The sequence below is a fragment of the Bolinopsis microptera genome, chromosome 2, assembly GCF_026151205.1.
Source record: "Bolinopsis microptera isolate Bmic1 chromosome 2, MBARI_Bmic_1.0, whole genome shotgun sequence".
NCBI classification, from domain to species: Eukaryota; Metazoa; Ctenophora; class Tentaculata; order Lobata; family Bolinopsidae; genus Bolinopsis; species Bolinopsis microptera.
In genome coordinates, this window is record NC_087073.1 from 8,571,259 (window position 1) to 8,587,207 (window position 15,949).

The 15,949-nt window shown below is 37.7% G+C and overlaps 1 protein-coding gene and 1 non-coding gene across 2 annotated transcripts; one reads left to right on the plus strand and one right to left on the minus strand.

The window, feature by feature from the left end:
* The first annotated feature begins 6,850 nt into the window (after positions 1 to 6,850).
* On the plus strand, positions 6,851 to 15,913 carry LOC134826670 (uncharacterized). Its single transcript, XM_063839140.1, has 11 exons — positions 6,851 to 7,113; positions 7,413 to 7,526; positions 8,539 to 8,689; positions 8,803 to 8,928; positions 12,656 to 12,949; positions 13,126 to 13,291; positions 13,582 to 13,640; positions 13,772 to 13,848; positions 14,122 to 14,289; positions 14,522 to 14,623; positions 15,219 to 15,913. The coding sequence occupies exons 1-11, from the start codon at positions 7,033 to 7,035 to the stop codon at positions 15,348 to 15,350; spliced, it is 1,470 nt and encodes a 489-aa protein (XP_063695210.1). The 5' UTR covers positions 6,851 to 7,032; the 3' UTR covers positions 15,351 to 15,913.
* Trnak-uuu (transfer RNA lysine (anticodon UUU)) lies at positions 8,385 to 8,457 on the minus strand. Its single transcript has one exon. It is a non-coding gene; the product is annotated as a tRNA-Lys (tRNA).
* Positions 15,914 to 15,949: the final 36 nt, after the last annotated feature.

Genomic DNA, 15,949 nt, shown 5'->3' on the forward strand with positions numbered 1-15,949 from the left:
TTACAACCTACAAGGACGCGCGCCGAGTTGGACTCGTCGACGGTCCAATATATGGAACAGATATTTTACGAGTATCACCCGTTAACCTGCGCGATGACGACAAAAGTCTGCTCCTTCGCAATATAGACCACTCCCCTATATTATGAAGTGCATGTATAGGAAGCGTTTGTTATGCTGCGCGCGACGCTAGCCATGTGTTAATTAATTTCAGTGAAATTCCTCCTTCGCAAAGTTATTTTCCGCAATTTTCTGGATTCATTTATTGTTGTTGCGCGGCGCTTCATTGATCAAATAAATCGTCAATTTTTACCATGCACGAATCCCACTTATTTATAAAAAACATAGTATGTAAATATGGTGCACTTTTTTTCCAGTCACACTTTTGACTCAAAAGAATTAATGGTACAAGTACAACTACATGGTAGGGAAAATTGATCGTGCGTGGTTTAACCGCGGCGAAATTTTTGTTTTTCTCGGTTTCGAGTAGAAGCATTTTGCCGCAAATTCAATGTCGAAATTCAATATTCGCGGAGTCTATGAGCGAAATTAAATGGTTTTCATTTTATATCTGAACATCTTACTTTTAAAACTTTTCGATTGTAGACCTTCAGATTAAGTGACGATGTCAATTCATGGCAGCTCGGCGCGGCACAGTAGCGCATCTCGCCGATCTAGCGTGTCGCTGTGAGAAGCCTTATTGAGTGCGCGGCGCGGTACAGTAACGCATCGCGCTACAAACTTTCAGAAAGCATTATTCTGAATCAGAATAAACAAGCTTAACGAATAACTGCTGATTAATTAACTTTTGATATTTTACTGGGCGGCGCTCAGCCTGTCATTCCGCCGAATCTTTATTCATAATGAACATAATTAATAGCCTGGGGTCCCCAGGTAATTGATATTTGGTTAACTATCGTGCTGTAATGCTTCCAATGCTTCCAATGCTTCCAATGCGATATCAGGCTCGCTAGACTATGAGTTTGAGTATGCAATTGTATCGCCGATACATATTCTAGCGAACCTGATTTTTTAGATGCATCATGCAATGTCTTAATCGGCGCGGTATTTGCAAGATGTACTCAGTTCTTGTTCGACAATGTTTTCCTGATTCACGACTTTTGTGCCGTAGGAACTATTGGCATACTTTCGCTCTTATCCATTATCTAACCATGGCCCTCTCGTGTGATGCATTACCACCTGGGAACAATTAGACTGACAAATATCGTAGAAAGTTAATATAAATGAGACATTGGTGATAGGTAACTCTTCCATCGAGTCTTCAAGCCCTATTCTCTCAGAATCCTGAGAGATCATAGAAGACAGGAGACTAATAATCTCCCTGCATTATTATGTAAGATGTATAAAATTAAAGTTACATTATATATATTACATGAGCTGAGAAACCAGCCTATTCAACAGCAACCTATTATGTGACCACGTTCTCTCAGCTGGCTCTCCAGTACCCCCCTCGCCCCTCGAGAGACTGGGATCATCATTCTTTATAGAGATCTTAGTATTTTCCCGCACGCGCTAGTTGCAAAATAGTAAGGCTTTTGATTGTCACTATCATGATAGTGACAAGTAAATTGGAGTGAGTGCCGCAATAATTATAAATAAGTTGTTTCGCAGAATGTTGAGATTTCGCACCATTTTCTTCTTAGTATTTAAATTAATATTCATGAAATTTACGTCAGCACTCAGCAAACTCATAGCATTAGCATGTAGCAGCATTGGCGTACTGTGACATCGGCGTACCTCAAACCGCAACGACGCGATCTCGATATTCATCATTCCAAAAATCGTCTTGATTCTTGGTTCTACTTCTACTGTATAACTTATTTGCCGGTTAGAGCTAGAGTTAATCGCGTTTTAAATCTCATTAAACTATATAAAAAATAAGTATAAAGAATAAGGAAAAGGAACGGGAATGAAGCCAATACCAGAAGTGAAACCCCACCAAAGAATAATTGATCCTTAGGTAGACCTGGTGAAATAAAGTAACTGAACTGTAAGTTTAAGAAAAGACGGAAGGAATAAAGGAGAGAGGAAATAATGTTATGTGAACATCATCAGCAGATGACTTGGCACACCGGTTTCGGGGGTTTAATACCTGTACCGGTTTAATGTGCCAAGACCCCCTAGCAATCACTCGTCAGTGATCACCTGTTCACGTTAAATGTGATGTCAAGGATGTCGCTGACATCAAGTATACTGTATTTGTACAGAATACTAGGTCGGTCTTTCAGAAGCTTTCTGAATTTACTCTTCAGGAGTCTGTCATTATAACATCTTGAAAGAAGTGTCCTATAAAGGGTGTTGGTAGAACACAGAAAAGAATCAAGGTCAGAGATAATGGAAGAGTAACGAAGGACCTGACCGTAAAAAACATTATAACCAACAGAAGAGGAAATATTACTGTTAGGAAAGGTGTACATGACCACAGGAAAGTTGAAGTCATCAAGTTTGTTGTAAAGCTTGGTGGCGACGTGTCCGGAGTTACTCATCGAGATGTTGATGTCGAGATAGTTTACGGACTTATTGTCGTCACCACTCCTCTCCATAAGCAGGTCAGGTGGATAAATGGACCTGATTAGGTTAGAGAAATGCAAATAGTTCATGGTGTTGAGGTCGTCGACATATCTGCAGTTTCTTGAGAGGAGCTTAGCGAGACCGAACTTCTTTTCTTTGATTAGGCGTGTCATGTAGTTGAATTCACACTTCCCTAGCGAAAGATCAGCGAACTGGCTACTAGAATTCCCTCCCATGGGAATGCCTTTCGTTTGTCTTAAAATCTGATCCCCAAAACAAACAAAAGTGTTAAACAGAATAAATGTAATAGCTGTTTTGAGTTTATCAGCAGAAAAACATAAGTATCCGTTATATTCCTTTTTAGAGAAAAAATTGTTGTTCTTATACAGAGAAACACAAATAAATTTATTCGTATTACTAAAGAGGAGATCTATTAGCTCGAAAAGCAGTGACTGTACAACCTGAAGGTCTAGATTGGTATACAGAGTGGTAAAGTCGTATACCTGCATATTAAAAATCTCTAGTCTAGGCAGCCTTTCCAGGAACTGTTTAGAGCTGTTAATGCTCCAGTCGCAGTTAATTCCAGTATTGTTGTAGATAGAGTTGCAGTATTTGGAAAAGTATTCTTTTAAAACTTTTAAAGCTTTGTTGACTACAACTGATATCTGCTTAGTGGTACATTTACTGGCCCCAGCTATAAATCTAGACTTATAAGGATTCTTGTGAAGTTTAGGAATCCAAAAGATTCTCGGTAGACAAAGGTTGTCCTCAGAAACACGAATATTAAAGTTATCTTTAATGAAGTTCACATGTTCCTGAATAATATCATCCTCTACAGAGTTAACCGGATGATAAGTAGAATTGCCACGACACTCTAGAGAAGTGAGATCGTAGCCAAGTTCGTTGAGAAGGGTTAAAAGATAAAACTTCTTGCAGACAAAAACATAATTATTTGAAGCTTTATCTAAGCTAAGTCTAATATCGACACAAGCCACCACGGTTTATGGTAGTGGAAGTTGCGGTGGCGCGGCCTGTAGCACTGGTTATAAGTACTACATACTACTGCTACTACTACTAGTACTACAGCGTCGAAAAATACATCGAATAAAGTGACTTTGATACTCTCATGGCCGCTTCACAAGATTTAAAAAAATTTTGGCGAGCGATTTAGTGGAAGCGACTACTACTACTAGTACTATAAGTACTACTACTACTACTATAAGTACTACTACTACTATAAGTACTACTACTAGTACTACTATAAATACTACTAGTACTACTCCTATAAGTACTACTAGTACTACTACTATAAGTACTACTACATCTAGATCGGACATGAGTTCAATATTCGGCAGATAATCCTCCGAATCAGTATATCCATGTCCCGAATCAGGGCTCGCAGTGCTTCTTTTGGTTTGTCCCTTGCCAACTTTCTCTGGATCCATTATAATAGACAATGCTTTGTCTTGGACTGCCCCATTGTCCTCCACCACGTATAGTGATACGGATGCCGAATCCTGCCACACAATACACAATAATACATTGCTCACCCTCGTTAAATACAGCAACTAGTTCGGCCTAATCCCATTGTAGGTCCCGTCTTTACGTACTATCTCTCGGTAATGGCCGATCGCTTCTATAAATATAATGTATGTAACTCACTGAATATCATTAAACCATTATCTTATTTTGCTTATGGTGTCTGTATCCGGAGTATAGAGTCGAGGAGTATGCTTAGCTAGCTCATAACAGTAATAGTAACAGTTAACACGATAAAATGTTCAGTTATACATGTTCTAGTTCCAAAGTTTTTCTAAAAGTCTAGTTTAGAGTGGTCATCAGTGGCGTAACGAAGGGCCCCGACGAGAGGGAGGGGGTGGCACAGGCCACTGGTGGTCATCATCCTCTTGTGAGACATTAAGCTTCTTTTTTTTAATGTTAAATAGATTTGTGGTTAAATGTCAATTACTTCATGCCATGCACCATCAATACCTTTGTTTGTAGCATGAGGGCAACTTGCCAGTACTGAGAGTGAGCACTGAGCAGTGTGCACCCACACATACCGCTTTTGTCTTACTAGACAACACTAGTTATTATGGCAAAGAGTGAGAGGGAGCCCACTTTCTTGTCGAGTTGTAGAATTAGCCCTCGTTCACTCTCACAGCTGCACAGCTGTCTACTATGTCTATAGAGATTAGAGAGTTGCAGTCTCTAGACTTTACAATAGTATTTCCATCCGAACAGGGGAGTTGCAAGCTGCCTGATACAATAGGATGATCTCAACCAGATCACTGCCCACTGCTCCTATGGATATCGTTTCATGGTTGTGTAGGATATTGGTCGCATACTGTTTTTTTGCATATTCTTATTCGGGATGGTCAACGACAACTACTAGGCGCAGGCCTAAGAGTAAGAGAAGAGCAAAGAGGGTGTTCCTCTTCGAATACTAATGTCCGTGTTGCTTAAACGAGCGTGGTAAATCACTCTAAGTCTACGCTCGATCTTATTCATAATTCTTCGAGATTTCTCTAAAATGTAGAAGGGTCCCCGACGGCCGACAGTTGAAACCAGACCGAAGTGATGTATTCTCGGACGCTGATTTTGAATCACCCCCCAATCCCCATGACATAGGGTAAAAATGCTCCCCTGGCGAGATATTGGCGAAAAATGTTTCGATCACGTGATATGACTCATCATCCTTGCTCAAATCTTAATGCGTTTTGCACTTTGGCGAATAACTTTATTCAACTTTAAACTTTCGGCAGATATTGTTCATTTCCGATTCTGAATAATTTAAAATTTCAATTTTGTTACTCTTCTCGGTATTGGGTATACCTATAACATCCCTCAGTTTATGATTCTGGAGAACTCCGGGTGGTTTGATAGACTTTACTAGTTTAACAGAAACTGTAATTTTTCTTTGATAAAGTTAAGCATCAAAGCTTTGAATGCCAAATTCCACATGCATTCAAAACATGTGGTTGTATACCAATACCATACAATGTATAGTTTTTACGCATCAATGAGATCGAGATACAGATGGGTCGGGCAACGTCTGACAATGTATCAGTATATAGTATGTCAAGGTGGGGCAAAAACCTGATTTCTAAAGAAATCTGCAGATCTATACCTACTTTTAAAAGTTGTTTGACCACGTGACTGCCTCGATTAGAGGGCGAATGACTAACTTTGTGATTTTTATCTTGGATGGGTACTGGGTAGTAATTACCAGTAGTATTATTAACAGGATTTTGTTAAGGTGCGAGTGTATGCGCCTCGCTGGACGACTTTCCCTTTGTAAGTGAAATCAGTTCTGTGATATAATTTGCATAGCACGTCCCTAGCTTGTAGTTGTAGCTGTCCCCCTCGCTAGATAATAGAAATAGTTATCAGTACCTACCGTGGCCGTTATAGTTTCAAAGATCAAGTATATAATACTCGCTACATGATTTTGTTTGGGGGACCGCTTTGATGCCTCGCGCATTATCATGCCGCGCGCATCATCAAGCAAGCGAGCTTCGACGAGATTGTAGCAAAACTATACGAACTGGCTTGGAACAGGAATTATCGTGGAAAGGATCGTTATCGTCAATCAACATTGGGCTAACAGTTACAATTAGGGCCTCGGTTATACTGGGTCCATTCTCAGTCATCACATTCCTCCCGGGAAGATTTTAGAACTTTCGAAATCATAACTTATATATAATTATCATGTACATGCTGACAACCTCTTTTTACTAAATTAAGTTAAAGATGTTTTTTCTGTTATGTGTATGTTATTTTCTGTATATGTTCGGCAGGAAAGTTACGTTATTGAATCCCTAAACATTTTCAAATTGCATTGTGGCTGTCGATAATTTACCTCAGGCTATTATAAATATAATTATATTTATCACTTTATCATTTATGTTCATAATCATAAAATAGAGATTCGGCGGAATGACAGGCTGAGTGCGGCCCAGTAATCGATAATTTGAGTGTTTTCACGTGGTTCTATAATTTAAGTGTTTTCTTGCAATCCAATTTAAAATACCTAGGACCCAAATAACATTGGTATATTCATTTGATAATGAATATTGTGCACGTCAATGTAAACACAAACGTTTTGAACATTTTTCAGCTTATTGCCGAGTTAGGAATTTTGTCTGTGCAGATACATTTCTACTGCACAAATTTTTAATCCAAGAGTAGGAGTAGGATCAGTTACAAATAAATAATTATGCGAACAAATCGTTTGATTTTGTTTTAGAATACCAGCTAATGAGCTGATGACCTTTTGTGCTCTACCTTTGTTCAAATATTTAATAAATAAATTACTTCTAGTTCTTTTAGCTATGTAAGCAGACTCGCATACCCGGAATTTTCGCTAAACCCGTTGTTTCTTAAAACAAAACGGCTCCGCCTCCAGGCTCCGCGAGCTATACAAACAAAAAAAGGATTTGGATGGCCCCGAAACTTTGAACTGCTACAACGTGTCCTAGTTTGGAAGAATTATCGGAAACAATGGCGGAAACTTTTGACGGTTTAACACTGCAAGTTAACGGAGAAACTGCTGACGTTACCTGGAAACAGATCGCAGATATGGTATATATTTATAAGAATGCGGTTAAGGTTTTCGTTCCACGGCACGATTTCTTGTTTGGGGTCGTTCACATATTGATATTACGTTACACTTTGACTTACATTATTATTATAATTAAAGTTATTTTAACACAATAGCTAGGTATGCGTAAAACTGATTACAAATGCCCAAATGGGGAGGGGGTTACAAATTTGCCAAAAGTTCATTAAATTACGCAATACGTGAACGAGGCTAATTTATTTTAACATTAAACACTTTGTTGAAAGTAAAGTGTACAAATAATAAAACCACGTGACACCAGATCGGTTACAACGCATCAGAGATAAAAGAACTAAAGGAGACGGGGGAACATACCAAAAACGCTGTTAATATCTCATGGATGATGATGGCAACCACCTTAGTCTTCATCATGCAGGTTTGTAAAGTGTTTTTATAACAGCACTATAGCTGTCCACTGACCATCGTTGAAATAGATATGGAAGAATAAGTTTAAATCACTTGAGAATAATGTTTTGCTGCCGTAAATTATTGTGAATGTTGGGTCATATTGAATGTTCTTAAAATGACTCATAATTTTTGTGGTACTCCAAATTCTACTGGATAAGAAGATAATTGAAATGAAGTGTTGTAATTCGTGGTTGGAAATGTACATTATACACTGTACAGTGGTCTGACGAGGACAATTAATATCGAAGATATGCCGGATGTTATCACTAAGGTGTAAAGTTATAGTTATAACTCCACTTTTGACCTATTTGGCGGCCATTTATTAATTCCATAATTGCACCGGTTTTTGTTCCAGGGGGTGCGATTACAAAACTAATTGCACTGTTTTGAGAGTGACCGAAATCTTATTAGGGTACGATTACTAAACTAATTGCACTGATTCCCTGAAAGATGCTGTAAATCATGGCTCAGGCAGATAATTAGAGTTAGAGAGAGCACCTCGTAAAATGAGGACCTAATTAAAACAGAGTATTTTACTACTGTGAGGTGCTGATTCAAGTATTGACTTAAATCAACTACCTGAGGTAGTTTGCCGACCGTTAGTGCAATGGTCGCATGTAATACAATTACGGGCATAAATTTAAATTTATAGTTTAGGACAACATCTTTCCTTGTGTTTGGAATATATATATATGATAAGAATAGTAGTGTTATATTGACATGGTCACTAAAATACCCTCAGGAGGGGGTTTGCAAATTATAGCTTAAGTTCAGCGAGGATTAATGATGTACAAATATTCGGGGTGGTCATTTACAAAAGTGAAACAGCCTGATACGGGACTCGAACCCGTGACCCTCAGATTAAAAGTCTGATGCTCTACCGACTGAGCTAACCAGGCTTGGTAGACGTATTACTAACTGATCATAATTAAATTTTATGATAAAGACAATATCAATTATCACTGTAAGTTTTTTGACAGGCTGGGTTCACAATGGTTGAAGTGGGTTCTGTTCGGATAAAGAACACAAAAAGTATTCTAGTAAAGAACCTTCTGGATGCATGTGTGGGAAGCGTTATGTTCTATATCTACGGGTGGGCCTTCTCATTCGGCAAGGGCAACGCTTTTTTAGGTAAGAGAAACCAACTTAGTGCAACGTCTTCCCAGCAATAAGTAGCTTATAGTTATAATTGTTAGATTCTAAATGAAAGAAATATTAAGTCTAATTTTAGGTATACTTTACAGGATACAACGGGTTCGTTTTGATGTCAGGATTTAACAGAGACGGAACTGAAATTGTGGACCCCTACCAATACGCTCTGTGGACCTTTCAATACACGTTCTGTGCAACAGCTTCTACAATCGTATCAGGTTATTTTAAGTTACAACAACAAACTTCTATTGTATTGAAGTTATAGTGTCGCGTGATTTTTGTAACACTTATTGTAACACTTATTGTCACGTTTTTAATTGCCCATCAATCCTATTGATAAGAATTTGTTCTGAAACAATATTCTAATATTGGTGTCTGGTGATCAGTGTGAATACATGTAGTATTATAATCAGCAATCAGTATGATGTGTCACACACTCCCTCCTAATTGTAAGCGTGAACCAATGACTAATCAAGTATGTGATACAGCAACGAGCTAGAAGTAGATCCACGTGTTTTATTCATTGGATACTCATAGGATACTTACTGTGTTGTACATATATAATATAGTTACTTTCCTGAAGTCAATGGCACGAGTCAAGTTATTAGCGATAGCGTACTCTTTCTCTCTCCCAAATTTGAATGTGCAGTAATCCTCATCGTTCAATATGTAGCAAGCAATTCTATAAATAACTTGAATGGTGTAACTTTAACCTTTGTAAATGTAATCGATTGACGAGGCCAAGATGCTCAATCGGCCGATTACAAACTACAAAGCTTTACCCTAAACGGCTCACCTTCAGGATATTTTGATGTCGCCGTTTTTTGTATTTCACAAGTACATGGAATACGTTCATTCCAAAAGTAAAATAAATTGTATAATTAGTACAGACAGATCCGTCTAAAAAAATCGATCTGCTGACACTCAAAGCTTTCAGAGGTTTTTTGACGTTTTTGAGTCCCATTAGGTGCCCTTTATGGCTGACCAACTTTTCCAAACTTTTCCACTTGTCTTAAGGCCACTTTTTGCCACTTTACCACTTTTTACCACCTTTTTTGTTTGTCGAATATCTTTAGTTGTGAACATCGTAAAAAGTTGCGGATCAATCGAGTGTGTTCATATTATCAGGAAGAAAAACTTCCTGTTCAAACAATTTTTACGTCAGATAATAAGTTAATTGGATAATTATCAATTAACTAATTAGCAAAATTCTAAAAAAATTTTATTGGCTAAAAATGATCGGAATAGCTTAAAACACGGAGAAAAGTAGTTTTTAGAAAAAAATTTAAAATTTTTTACTCACATTTTTTTTTCGAGACTTAGAAAAAATTTCGAAAATTAAAAAAAATTTTCCGCCAAAAGTGATCAAATCGCATGAAACACGGATAAAAATGCCTTTCTAAAAAACGTAGTGAATTTTTCGTTTCAAGAATACTTAAATCGCCAATATTTGTAGTTGGAGTTCAGTAAATCTCGGCAGATTTTAGTAATCAGGAATTAGTATTACTAAGTGAAGAGGTCTGAAACTGAAAAACGTTAACCATACGATCGCGCGGCGATATAAGAGTTTCATAAACTAATTTTCACAGAAACTGCACCAATGGCACAGTCAAGATCGAAACGATAGCCTGCTGTACTGTCATTTTATTGATTTCAATGATGAATCAGTGGGGTTAAGATAATCACATTTGTAATAAAATATAAATAAAACATCTCTGTACCGTCAATTGTGCTAGTCTAAACCAGCCTACCTGTATTACCAGACCTCTTCTTTTCCTCGACAATCAAACCAAGTTGCTCATATCGCATTTGGTGGGTGATGTAAGTAGTAATGCGCTTAGTCAATAAAGACACCGTGATTTTTATTAAAAGGAGACGATGAAGCAAGTATTCATGACACAAAGAAGAATGGTCGGTGGGGATTGGGACCCACTTAAATCACCTTAACACAGTGCCCTCGGTAATCCATCCTGTCATTCAAATCACCTTAACGCAGTGCCCTCAGTAATCCATCCTGTCATTCAAATTATTTGTTATATATAACATACTATATATATAACATACTATATATATAACATACTATATATATAACATACTATATATAGTAGTGTTGTAGGTATTGAAACTTATACATAACGAGCTGTATTCAATCAGAATACGACACAATACGTGTATATTATATGGCTCTTAATGAGAAACCCGGTATAGAGACGTTTTAAAGTTTATTACGAAAAAGTATACTTGGCCTCATTACATGGCTCATTTACAGTTCGAAGAAGGCAAGAACAGATCAAGGAAACTAAGGAACAGCCAGGTCCAGAAAGCAAGTGTAAATACACCTTCCAACATCAACTGTGACTTGTTTTGTATTGTTCTGCATACCGCTTCATTTGCTATGCTGGATACCTCAAATCAACCCCATATGTCAGGGTCGGCTAAAAATACAGGTTCTTCCCGTAGGATATTCGGGGCTATGATGATCAGCTCAGGATTAATGTGGGACAGATGGACGCCGGACGGGCATTGAAAAGAGCGAGTTGAAAGCTTTCTGGTCTTTTCTTGCCTTCTTTGAGCCATGAGGCCAAGTAGACGTTTTCGTGATAAACTGTAAAACCTCTCCATACTGGGCCTCTCACGGGAGAAACGAGAAGTGTACGATATAGAACGTTTCATATACCTCATTAAGGGCCATAATATAATATACACGTATTGCATTGTGTCGTTTTGTGATTGAATACAGCTCGATATGTATTACTACTTACATCACCCACCAAATGCGATATGAGCAACTTGGTTTGATTGTCGAGGAAAAGAAGAGGTCTGGTAATACAGGTAGGCTGGTTTAGACTAGCACAATTGACGGTACAGAGATGTTTTATTTATATTTTATTACAAATGTGATTATCTTAACCCCACTGATTCATCATTGAAATCAATAAAATGACAGTACAGCAGGCTATCGTTTCGATCTTGACTGTGCCATTGGTGCAGTTTCTGTGAAAATTAGTTTATGAAACTCTTATATCGCCGCGCGATCGTATGGTTAACGTTTTTCAGTTTCAGACCTCTTCACTTAGTAATACTAATTCCTGATTACTAAAATCTGCCGAGATTTACTGAACTCCAACTACAAATATTGGCGATTTAAGTATTCTTGAAACGAAAAATTCACTACGTTTTTTAGAAAGGCATTTTTATCCGTGTTTCATGCGATTTGATCACTTTTGGCGGAAAATTTTTTTTAATTTTCGAAATTTTTTCTAAGTCTCGAAAAAAAATGTAAGTGAAAAATTTTAAAATTTTTTCTAAAAACTACTTTTCTCCGTGTTTTAAGCTATTCCAATCATTTTTAGCCAATAAAAATTTTTTAGAATTTTGCTAATTAGTTGATTGATAATTATCCAACTAACTTATTATCTGACGTAAAAATTGTTTGAACAGGAAGTTTTTCTTCCTGATAATATGAACACACTCGATTAATCCGCAACCTTTTACGATGTTCACAACTAAAGATATTCGACAAACAAAAAAGGTGGTAAAAAGTGGTAAAGTGGCAAAAAGTGGCCTTAAGACAAGTGGAAAAGTTTGGAAAAGTTGGTCAGCCATAAAGGGCACCTAATGGGACTCAAAAACGTCAAAAAACCTCTGAAAGCTTTGAGTGTCAGCAGATCGATTTTTTAGACGGATCTGTCTGTACTAAATGGCAATCAGATGCACTTAAATTGGCCACTTGAACAAACACCGATGGGACATTAAGACAACATTAAGACAACAATAAGACAACAATAATACAACATTAAGACAACAATAAGACAACATTAGGACAACGTTAACGCAACAAACACCAATAAAGGCGACTTTAAGGCAACATTAAAGCAAACATTAAGGCAACAATAAGACAACATTAAGACAAGATAAATTAAACTAATTCCTTTTCGCCTTCAGGAGCTGTAGCAGAGAGGACCCAACTATTTGCATATCTGGTTTACACATTCTTCCTTGTGACAGTAATCTACCCGCCGGTAGCTCATTCGATCTGGACGGATGAAGGGTGGGCCAGCCCATACAACCCTAACCCCCTATTTGGTGTTGGAGCTATAGACTTCGCAGGGGGTGTGGTGGTACACGTGGTGGGAGGGACTTGTGCTCTTATTGGAAGTATTCTCGTCGGTCCTAGACAGGGCAGGTTCGTGAAGAATAGCAAGATCGTCAAGCAGAATGCTGTCTTCCAGGTTTTAGGTGAGTGATTTTATGATCACGTTGGCTTTGCAAGCCCCTCTTTTGAACTCTAGAGTCAGCTGTAAATATATTGGACGATTTGCAGTGCATTGGACGTTGTTATTGAGTCCATGTATATATTATAATAGTAACAAGATGAGAGGACTCCGCTCTGTAAAACCGATATTAATTTACAGGAACACTGCTACTCTGGTTCGGTTGGTACGGGTTTAATTGTGGCTCCACGATGGGTCTAGGCGAGAACCTGTCCAACTCTGCTGCAAAGATCGGAGTAGCTACCACTCTCTCAGCTTCCTCCTCTGGAACTACAACTATCCTTCTCAACTTCTTCCTGGATAGAAGGTTCGTTGGTTCGATTGTTTGAATTTATTTACTCTGTTAGCAGTTAGAAGGTCTCAAAGTTGCTAAACTGGCGGCCATCTATGTTTTCGGCTGGTTGATAATTGCAGGTATTTTTTCTGTGCAGATATTTCTTTTGTGCGACTCATTGAATATATTTCTTGGTATCACTGAGCTGACTTACAGCAATAAGAAGGTTTGACGGCAAAACTTGGTTTGGACATGGTTTGGTATGGACATGGATTTTACAATAAAACTTTCGGATTGTCCTATTCTAATCCTGATATTTCCAGGTTTGATCCGGCAGTCGTTTGTAACGGGATATTAGCAGGGCTCGTCAGTATCACAGGAGGTTAACAACCGTTCTCTAACTCTAATTCACGCTGTAGATATTGAATTAAATTGTCAATCATGTCGAACCGTGAAATGCAGTATCACATTTATATAGTTTTTATAAATTACATCTCTTATCTCTTATCTCAGGGTGTGCAGTGGTGGAGCCTTACGGTGCCTTTATCATCGGAGTTATTGGAGCTCACGTTTACTACTTCGGCTCAAAGGTTTTAGATATGCTTTCTGGATGTGTATTTATCATCTATGTTACTTGATTAATCATTAATTCAGAATATATCAGGTTATTTCATACTAACAAATCATTACTGTTCACGCGAAATACAATAAAATTGTAATTTGCAAGTCTGAGTCATAATCATATTGTTATTAATATTATACCGCGTCAATGATACTGATACTGATACTCATTAATGATTTCAAATACTGCAGTGGGGATTTTTGACGGCTTTTGCAAGTTGTACATAACTTTATCTCCTCAGTTACTGGTAAACTTGAAGATAGATGACGTGGTAGATGCCAGTCCTGTTCATCTTGGTTGTGGTATTTGGGGAGCCATAGCAACAACATTCTTTTGTCATCCCATAACGTTTCGTGACTCTTTCAGTAAAATCACTAATGTTGACAACGGATACGGGGTGTTTTACGATGTAAGTTGAAAGAAGCTTTTGCACATCTTCATTTTTTATTTATTTCTGTGATTAGGTTAGAGACTACATATTACATAAGACCATCTTTTACAATAATCACTAAACAGTTTCTCGTTGTTAGGTACATACGCACGTTTTGCCACTAGTTATACCTATAGTGGGTAGTCGACAGGATGGTAGGGTCATGTTGCCATACAAATTGGTTTATAATTATATTAACTGTATATTGTAGGGAGCAAAAGGTGGAAAACTCCTTGGTGCTAACTTGGTGTTCCTCATTGCCGCCATTAGCTACGTCTCTGCCATCGCCGCCCCAATGTTCTTCGTTCTCAAGGTAAGATGATTGCGTGAACTATTAATCAGTCAGTGTAACTTTCTTCACAAATTTGTTTTACAGTACATCAGAATTCAGAATTACAAATTAAACACGTCGCTATAGCCTTTGCGAGGGCTGTTTACTAGCAATTCTGGGGGTTAAACGTTCCCTGCAAGGTGGTTTGCCCGATTAAGGGGCAGATCTTGGTGTAATTATAAGCAGCAGATCCTTGATACACGTTGTAAACCCCTTTTCTAAGATAAGAGGTATACAACGTGTAGCAACCAGTTAGCAGATCCATATTCTAGAAGTATTCGAGGCAAATAATCAATCCACGTGCAATGTGCATTGTTAATACTAATAGTAATAGTCTGCTCTGCTGCAATTTAGATTTTGGGCAGATGTTAGCTCCATATTATTCTCATTATCTATATTTATATAACTTAACTTTTCCTAATCAGATAACATCAGGAAACATATTAACATATTTGCTAGAATTATAAATCATGATTTCAAACTAATGAGTTTGGAAAAGGTTTAGGAGGAGGGGGTAAGGGAAGGGTGAGAAGGACTGAAAAAGGATCCTTATAAACCCATCATCAATCATTTTCAGATGCTGCGACTGTTGCGTATAAACAATATTGAGGAGAACAAGGGACAAGATAAAGTCATGCACGGTGGTGTTGCGTACGAGAACCCTACTGCTAATTCAAATAGTTCCATAAAGTCCGTAACCAAGACGTAAGTGCTTCAATGTCAATTACAAGTTGAGGTTGGAAAGTGGACTTTGAGGGCAGCGTTAACAAGCTGCATCATTGATCATCCATTTCTTTTATGTACTTTTTGCCCAATCAAGGGGCTGGCAAGGCGATGTAATCATACAACTTTGCTAAGACTATGCTTGTTTTACAATGCATGTACAAATTTGTTTCTTTCACTTTTTTGAGATGTTGTAAAAGTGTGCCACCGGTTTCTATAACCCCAAACAGACACAATCCTTTCCGCCCAAAACGGGTATTATTTATTAGTTTTCTAACAGTAACCAGCTGTCTCGCTCTTTTGGAATCCTTTTGTGTTACCCGATATTCGTGCGCTGCAGCCTGCTACTAGACATTAGGAACGGGTATTAGTTTCAACCCAAAATTTATGTACATCTCAAGCTTTATTTTTTAGAGAAATTATGTTTGAATGTGATTTTATTGTGACAATTCGTGACTTTCTGATTGATATAATTATCTGGTTGTTTCATAGTTACAAGTTTTTATGTGAATTGTAAATGCATCACATTTTTGATTCTGAGGTTGATTTAAAATTTGGTATTTATTTTTTATAATAAATCTACTG

What these genes read in the sequence shown, in the direction of transcription:
- LOC134826670 (XM_063839140.1), top strand. Translation starts at nt 7,033, where the DNA reads ATGGCGGAAACTTTTGACGGTTTAACACTGCAAGTTAACGGAGAAACT. An exon ending in GCTCGTCAGTATCACAGGAG is followed by an intron (nt 13,641 to 13,771) that starts GTTAACAACCGT and finishes CTCTTATCTCAG; the next exon opens with GGTGTGCAGTGGTGGAGCCT. An exon ending in TTTACTACTTCGGCTCAAAG is followed by an intron (nt 13,849 to 14,121) that starts GTTTTAGATATG and finishes TTATCTCCTCAG; the next exon opens with TTACTGGTAAACTTGAAGAT.